Genomic DNA, 8,499 nt, shown 5'->3' with positions numbered 1-8,499 from the left:
GCTCATCTTACTCTCTTTACCCATTAGAGTTAAGTGCGCTTTTTACAGTGTTTTAATTGTTTTTTTATATATGTGATCTGTGTTTTATTATTTTTAGTTATTTTTCTCTCTGTTAAGCACTTTGTGGTGTTTGTGTCTGTGAAAGGTGCTATAGAAATAAAGCTTACTTACGTACTTACTTACTTACTTACTTACTTACTTACTTACTTATATAAAAGGGGCAAAAAAATCAAAGTTATAATTAGGAGTCTGAGTTTTCTGAGCTGCTCCTGTCTCTCTGCAGAAGATGGTGGGCGGAAAGAAAGACCGCTCGCTCTTCCTCTTCAGTGATCTGATCATCTGCACCACTCTGAAGAGGAAGTCCGGGTCATTAAGACGCAGCTCAATGAGCCTGTATGCACACACCCAYAATCACAGCACCGTTTCTAAACCACACTGCCCCCTGCTGTTGAGAAACTGTTCCTTTATTTTTTTAATTCTCCGTCTTGTGTTTTTCAGATACTCTGCTGCTAGTGTGATCGATACGTCCAGCAAATACAAGTTTCTATGGAAGCTTCCTCTTGAGGACGTGGAGGTGGTGAAAAGTAAGACTTAAAGCTCAGATCGTGTTTTTCTGCGTGGCCATTCGCTTTCTAATTTAAATGCGACCTCCCGGAACAGTCCGCGGCTCTGAAGGGACCCACGTGTGCACAGAAAGACGTGGCGTCACACGCAGCATGCTGTGCTGACAGAAGTAAATATGGACGCTATGCACGTTAGCACGTGTGGATCGATTCTGATGTTGTTGTGCAATCATAGCCAACTAAATTATTATCTGACGTGCTTGTTTCCACCAGTGTTTACACTCGCTGCCTACTCTGGTGCACCATTGCACTTCTGGAACAGGAGCGACTGAAAGCCACATTTGTCACTTTCAGACTGTCCTAAAAAAGAATCACATATGGGTCGCACGTGTGGAAACAACAGAATTTAGGCCATTTAAATCTGAATATTTCTGACTACKTTTCAAACTACATGTAGCCCGAGTTGTTTTGTTCTGATAACTTCATGTTTATAACTCACTAATTGCTAAAAACAAAACAAACAAAAATGGCTAGAACGCAGTCATTTTTACGGATATTAAACAAAAATCTGGTGTGGTAGTAGCTGACAATCATTTTTAGCACATACTTTAAAACTCTGTCTTGACAATCCACAAGAAACATCCATTTCTTTAACCAATCTTTTTGTGTTGTTTTTTCGTAACTCTTGATGTGTTTGCTATTTGCTTTGTCTCTTTTCAATAAGGCTCGGCTCAGGCGACGAACAAAGAGAGCATCCAGAAGCTGATCAGTCGACTGGATGAAGATCTGAGCACACTGGGTCAGATCAGCAAACTGTCAGAGACCCTCAGTTTCCCACATCAGGTGCTGTGGATGTTGGATCAGTTTTGTTTGTTGCATTTGTGTATTTTTAAGAGGGCATATCGTGCAAAGTCCACTTTTTTTAAGCTGTTAAATACATTTTGTTGTGTGCTTGGAGTCACTAGGATTGCAGAAAATAGCATTGCACTGCAGTTCCACTTTATATAGACCCCAGCCAAATGATTAAAATGTAAAGAAGAAGGATTTTAAAACATGTCTACCTTAAGCCGCCAAATCATATTTTTTTCTTCTGATCCATCGTTTTTTTTGTTCCCTCCTTTGCTTGTTTCAGTCCCTAGATGAGGTCATAAAAGACCTGATGGCGTCTGTGCACAAAGAACTGTCAGAGAAGCAATCTTTGGCTTTCAGCATGACGTTCCTGCCCACCAAGCTGGAGTTCACCACCACCTCTGCCGAGAGCACCTTCGTCTTCGAGTTCAGCTCTCCGGACGCTCGCTCCAGCTTTGAACAGGCCTTCGAAGAGGCCAAGAAGAAGCTCGGTAAGTGAGGAAACCTAATGTTGGACCGCTGAGTACGAATTCAGAAGGCCATCTCCACTAAGATGCTTCATATATGTRACCCATCACATCGAAATGAGGATTAAGTCGAAATTGGTCAAAATGACCTAATCATATTTTCAGATTCCTGGCTTTAAAAGCTAAATTTTGATACTTAGATCATCCTGATATCATTAGTAGATCCAGATATATTATTTCATTTGTCTTGTTGGTTACAATAATACATAAATATTTGGTCTAAATCCTAATTTTCTGTAATTTCATTGAGGATTTTTTTTATGTCATTTGAAAAAAGAAACCTCAAATAGTGTTTGAATATTGAGATTTCCCATTTGGAAAGAAACAAAAGCGTTGATAGCTCACAGGGAAAATCTCAACGTCTTAAGGCATTTTTCCTCAAAATTGGGTTTTTGGTTGCTAATGCTCAAAAAAGTGCTTCAAAAAAATTTTTAGGATAAAATTTCAGACAGTTCATTGAAATGATATATTGATAACACATTTCTTTGTTATATTTTGACAAAATGTAATTTTTGCAAGCATTTTAGTCAAAACTATATCTGCCTATTTCTCCACATACAACTTTTAGACTTAATCCTTGTTTCGATGTGATGGGTCACATATTTGTATTTCTATTTTGTGGTTATAGCTATGAACAAGGACCAGTGGGACCCAGAGTTCCTTAAGGCCATCCCTATAATGAAGACCCGCAGTGGGATGCAGGTGAGAACGATGGGAAACAGGGACGCCGTGTGAGACGCTTTTATTTCTTTTTTTTTTTTTCATTGCTGTTCTTTCTGGGTGTCTCCAGTTCTCCTGTGCCTCTCCCAGCCACAGCTGCCCTGACAGCGGCTGTGAGGTGTGGGTGTGCAACAGCGACGGATACGTGGGACAGGTGGGTGTCTGTCCGCGCCGGACGGGAAACGTCTGTTGAAGATTTTCAGTGATGATTTTATAAAGTTTTTGTCTCTGCAAAGGTTTGCTTGTTGAACATCAAAGACGAGCCCACGGTGGAGGCCTGCATCGCCGTCTGCTCGGCCAGAATCATTTGTATCGCTGCCGTTCCCGGACTCAAAGGAAGGTTAGAACACACACACACACACACACACAAAACCATTTTCGATTGAACCCACTGAACCAATTAAAACATTTTCCTCTCCTCTATTATTTGTTCTGTTACATCAAACAAATGTGACCTCTCAGGGACCGTGGGTCTGAACCGTTCCCAAACTTGGGGACCCTGGGTCCAGCCCAGCAGCAGCTCCACATATCCATCTCTCCATCCAATCTGGAGCTGACCACGCAGCCGACAGGTCCGCTCCGGCCGCATGGGAACCAGTTTACAGCTTCCTAAAGATCTGATTACATTATTTTCAGTTTGTTTTTGTTTGTTTGTTTTTGTTTGTTTGTTTGTTTGTTTGTTTTTGTTTGTTTGTTTGTTTTTGCAATAACTTCTGCTGATTTGTGCTTTCTTCGTTCCCAGGCCCGGGTGCGGAGCTCGTGCCATTCGACAGCGATGACACAGATGACGAAGATTCACCGAGCCCCTCCTCCACTCTGCAGAGTCAGGCCAGTCGCTCCACCATCTCCTCCAGCTACTGCAGTGAGTCAAAGCTCAATGTCTCCGCTACATTTACTTCATCTTCCCCAGCCCCTCAACCTCCCTCTCTCTCTCTCACCTTCGCCCCCAAAGACGACGAGGGTCCGAGCTCCAAAGACATGGCCACGGAGACCACCAGCAGCGAGGAGGAGCAGGAGTTCCCCGCCGCGAGCTCCTACAGCGCCCCGGGGATGCTGGGAGTGGGCGGAGGGGGTCGCACTAACACGGAGAGCCCGATGGACGGGCGAGCCATGCGGCGGTCCTCTCGGGGGTCGTTCACCCGGGCCAGCCTGGAGGACCTGCTCAGCATCGACCCAGAGGCCTAYCAGAGCTCCGTGTGGCTGGGCACGGAGGACGGCTGGTACGGCACRCAAATCGAAACCCCTCGTTTATGTTCTGACGTTTTTCGCTAATTCGATGCAATGTTTTCGTCAGCATCCACGTGTACCAGTCCTCAGACAACATCCGCAACCGTAAGAACAGCATGAAGATGCAGCACTCAGCCTCCATCCTCTGCATACTGTAAGGCTGCCTTCTCCCCACCTCACTGATCCATGAAAATATGACAAATGCTATTYGTTTTTTTACAGAACAGAAGTTCAGATTAATGCACTAAATCGCCATTTTGTACATTTAAAATGACAGAGATCTCAGGGTAATCGGTTCTTACGTTCCATGTTTCCAACTCAATGAGCTCGTTATCTTGTTGACCAGGACAGTCCTCAGCATCAGAATCAGAATTAAAATCAGATTCCTGAGCTGTGGGTTCAGATTCATACTGGTTTGTTGTATAGCCATTACACTGACAAAATCTTCTAAATCCCAGGATGATAACCCCGCCCCCAAAAGCACCACACTTTGGTATTTAGAGATAAAAACTTGAAAAACAAGTTATTTAAGTTATAAGATTGAAAAACGAGTACCTGGAATGTTGTTAGTGTTTCATTAAATGATATTCTTACAATATGTTTTTTTTATTTCGTTTATCTTTCAAAACAGAAGTGTTACTGAAATTTGTGTTTTATGTTTAGACCATTTAAAGAGAACATTAAAGAAATGAGAAACACAAAGGTTACTTTCACRTTGCAGGCAAAAGTGGCCCAAATCATACTATTTGCCCATATGTGACTAATATTGGATTTTTTTTTTCTTTTTATGACGAATCAGATTTTTTTTGTCAAATCTGTCCCAAGCTCTTTTCATAATAGTTTAAACAGTTGTCTTTCATCCATCCATAGACGGTTCACACTGCAGTGAGATGGTCACATTTAGACATAATCTGAATCACACAAAAAAATTGGATGTGAGCAAAAACCTGCAGTGTGAATGTAGAGAGTTCAAAAGAATTGTGAAGGTGACATTTGTTGCAAATGTTACAATATATCAAGTAAATTATATACTTGTTCTTTTCCCCCTCACGTCAGGTATTTGGATAACAAAGTGTTTGTGTCCTTAACGAATGGAGAGGTGGTTGTTTATCAGAGAGAAGCAGGTGAGCTGGACTCTTACCCTGACGTAACCTGGTGGTGACAAATTATTCATATTTTTATTTATTTCAGCAGGTTTTGAATGTTTGAGAGTGCCGTTTCTCATTGTGTCGTGACTTTGGATCTAAACCTGCAGGTAGCTTTTGGGACCCTCAGTCGTCTCAGATATTAATTCTTGGTACGCCCAGCAGTCCGGTCACCAAAATGGTCCCAGTTGGAGGGAAACTGTGGTGTGGCTCGCTCAACAGAGTCCTCATCATCAACACGTCGACACTGGTCCAAGAGGTGAAACTAAAAATAAAAAAAAAACAGGTAAACCAAATAAAGCAGACCAGGGCTGCGTGTTTAWCTCTGCGTTCGTCTGCGCAGCACTGGTTCCAGGTGGGCACCGACAGCAGCCGCTGCGTGACCTGCATGGTGTCGTACGGTCAGGGCGTGTGGCTGGCGCTGCAGGGCAGTGCGCAGGTCCGGYTGTATCACGCTCAGAGCTGGGAGAGCCTGACGGAGGTGGACGTGGCACCCGCCGTGCACAAAATGCTCGCAGGTAGGCAAGTGGACACTTGACGCAGAGTGTACTGGACAGCTGGAGAGCTTGGAAGTGATGAGAAATTTGGTGAAATTTTGTTGTTAGTCGCTTTATAATGTAGTTAATTCTGAAAAATCCTTTCAAGACCCCACCTTGAGGTTTCAGGACCCACAACGGTGTCCCAACCCCAACTTTTGGAACTACTGGTTGAAGACAAATTTTTTTCTTCCGTTTAAATCTTGTCCGCTCTGTTCAGGTGCCGATGCMATCATCAGACAGCACAAAGCTGCCTGTCTCAGAATCACAGCCTTGCTGGCCTGTAAGGATCTGTTATGGATCGGTACCAGTGCAGGTAGGTAACTGCTTTAAAGTCTCYCTTTTCACTGACCCTTATACCCTGGATTTAAAAAGAATACTTATGTTGGGTTGTTGGTCTTATGCAGGGGTGGTCCTYACTCTGGCAATCCCAGCGGTGAGGTCAGGAACCGGTGCCGAGACRCTGAAATCTCCTCTGGTGCCGATGGGATCGGCTCACGGTCACACAGGACACGTTCGGTTCCTGACGTCGATCGAGCTGCCTGAGGGGTTTGACGTGAACTTCCCTCCGGCGGCAACGGACTCTACAGGTTTTACAGCTTTACCTCAAAAAGCCAATTTACYGAGCCGTAATCTGCGCTTCGTTCCATCCGGTTTTGATGCTTGACTTTTAAACCCGTCTTTTCCTGACTCCAGGTAATCAGTCTCAGAGCAGCGGCGTCATYGACAAGAACTCGCAACGGCGGGACTCCACGCACCGCAGAGCCTCCGCCCACATCCCTGCCAAAACCAACCATCTTGTTATTTCTGGTGGAGACGGCTACGAGGACTTCAGGCTGACCAACAGCAGCGAAACGGTTGGGCGGGACGACAGCACCAACCACCTGTTGCTTTGGAGGGTTTGAGATGATCAGACAGCCAAGTCCATTATAGCTGCAGTGGTCTGCTGTCCTGAAYGATCCTCACTTTTTAGTGTTTTCATTTCGGTGTCCTGCTCAGTCCACTGGTCTCTGTGTGCACAGCACTCCTCTCTGGACTTAAAAATGAATATGACCATGCAAGAACCTTTTTTTTATGTGACTACGTCTCCAAGCTCAAGTTTTGACTAACAAACAAAGAACAGAAGGAATAAACGAAACTTTCACAAATGGAAGTGGACGAGTAAGGACCATGAAGAGAAGGACGTCTGCATGGCAGCAGCACTGAAGCATCGAGTGTATCTTGAAAAGAATCTCTGATTTTGGAACGTAAAAGACTGTAAATTCCAGCATAAATAATAGCTTAAAATGCAACAATATTAAATTGGTTCTTATATTTTTCTGCTGAAATTGAAACCTAGTGGAGTATTTGGGGCGGTCTGAGATATTATTGGTGTAAAAACTAAATGTCCAGTGTCTTAAACTCGATTGCTCAAATTTGAACATTTCCAGATGTTTGTAACTCTGTTAGGATTGTAATAAGATTCATTTTTTCATTGCTGATTATACATGTGCGTCTGCTGTTTTCCCAGTAGAGGGAGCATAAGTAAGAGCATCATTTTAGTGCAATATGCGATGACACTACGACCTATAATTGCATGGCCTTACTCACCGAGTCAAAGTGTGTGCTCTGTGCAGATAAAAGCGTTCTATTTTCCTATTTTTGTTTGGTTTTGCTGCCAGTTAAAGATGATTAACATGTAAATGTGTCCGTGTCAAACTACTGGTTGGACAAAAAAAAGTGCATTGGAGACATTCCTCCTTAAAGTGACCATGCCAAAGCTTCGTGTGAGTTTCTCTGCCATAAAAACATAGTTGAGCGTTCTCTCAGAGAAGAAAAAAAGACTCTTTAAAGATGACGCCAGGCTGTGGTATCAGTTAAAGATAGTGATGTACAGTATTTATGCTTTTGGATTTTAGCACAGCCTATTTTTTRTTTTATAGCACTTAATTTATAGAAGATGTAGCTTTTTTCACCTTTTTTTTCTGGAAAAAAGTCTCCAGCTCAGTTATGAGAGTAGATAAAAGCCCATAGTCTATCTCAGGCAGACACACAGATACATATACTGTATGTTAGGGGTGAGGAAAGGATGCAGATGTAGACAGAAGATGATTTATCAGTTCCACCGTTTTGCCTCCGGTTTTTGGACCAACGCTGAACACAACCTCTGTGTTGCCTGTTTATGTGCCAAAACACTCAGATATGTCTTGTGTGTCATTTCATGCTACAGAAGATATAACTATAATGCAAAACCATACAAATTCAATAAAAAAGTGATCATTCAGTAACAAAATGCATCTCTTTATTCAAGAAGCACACAAGAGACAGAGTTCACCAGATGGGTAATGCACGTGCCTTCAGAAGACTAACGGTTAAGCCATTTCACACACAGACACACACACTTGGAAAAAAAAGTCGTTCACCTGATTCCACAACAGATGTCTGTGAAGGTGGAGGATGACTGACTTGTCCTGGCACACATAAACATAAACACAGAAGTGTTAGCCTCGAGCTTTGGGGGTTAAGCCGTGATTGTCTTTGATCCTTCGAAGCCTTGAAAACCTCATAGCACTTTATCAGCCATCTGGGCTCTTCACCTCAGCTTTTCCCACCTTTACAAGCATCTTTCTCCCTCTGAAACAAGTTGAGATGATGAGCCGTCTGCCAGTGTTAGCTGCTAACTAGCAAGTTAACATCTGCAGGTGGGGGAGTGTTTTGTCATCCAAAAAAATTGAAAGACAGAGAAATAGATATTTTTCTGATAAATATGTGATATATTGATAGTGTTTCTCATGATGAACGTCCCCATTTCATTCCTGTTTTCACTGTTTGTTTTACTGATCTAAAATCTAGTGTTCTTCTGGCTGTAGAACATTCTCCACAACAGAGGGAATTTATTCACTAAGTGAGCCGTGTCCACTGACAAAACCTTTATTTTGAAAATCTCAAAACT

The 8,499-nt window shown here is 42.9% G+C and overlaps 1 protein-coding gene across 3 annotated transcripts in view; it reads left to right on the top strand.

Annotated features, from left to right (window-relative positions):
- Positions 1-7,839, top strand: part of arhgef17 (Rho guanine nucleotide exchange factor (GEF) 17) — an 80,275-nt gene extending 72,436 nt beyond the window's left edge. For all 3 annotated transcript variants that reach the window (XM_014014037.1, XM_014014040.1, XM_014014039.1), the window contains exons 8-24: positions 284-393; positions 499-584; positions 1,288-1,406; positions 1,696-1,903; positions 2,568-2,641; positions 2,730-2,813; positions 2,896-2,999; positions 3,122-3,231; positions 3,402-3,521; positions 3,612-3,879; positions 3,954-4,040; positions 4,943-5,010; positions 5,142-5,290; positions 5,375-5,549; positions 5,788-5,883; positions 5,975-6,157; positions 6,264-7,839. In XM_014014037.1, coding sequence (XP_013869491.1) covers positions 284-393; positions 499-584; positions 1,288-1,406; positions 1,696-1,903; positions 2,568-2,641; positions 2,730-2,813; positions 2,896-2,999; positions 3,122-3,231; positions 3,402-3,521; positions 3,612-3,879; positions 3,954-4,040; positions 4,943-5,010; positions 5,142-5,290; positions 5,375-5,549; positions 5,788-5,883; positions 5,975-6,157; positions 6,264-6,472 — 2,250 coding nt within the window. In that variant the 3' untranslated portion in view covers positions 6,473-7,839. The remainder of the gene's footprint in view (positions 1-283; positions 394-498; positions 585-1,287; positions 1,407-1,695; positions 1,904-2,567; positions 2,642-2,729; positions 2,814-2,895; positions 3,000-3,121; positions 3,232-3,401; positions 3,522-3,611; positions 3,880-3,953; positions 4,041-4,942; positions 5,011-5,141; positions 5,291-5,374; positions 5,550-5,787; positions 5,884-5,974; positions 6,158-6,263) is intronic.
- The last annotated feature ends 660 nt before the right edge of the window (positions 7,840-8,499 follow it).

This window comes from Austrofundulus limnaeus, unplaced genomic scaffold, assembly GCF_001266775.1.
Source record: "Austrofundulus limnaeus strain Quisiro unplaced genomic scaffold, Austrofundulus_limnaeus-1.0 Scaffold109, whole genome shotgun sequence".
NCBI classification, from domain to species: Eukaryota; Metazoa; Chordata; class Actinopteri; order Cyprinodontiformes; family Rivulidae; genus Austrofundulus; species Austrofundulus limnaeus.
The sequence above is the reverse complement of the archived record's forward strand: the minus strand, read 5'-3'. Positions and strand labels throughout refer to the sequence as shown.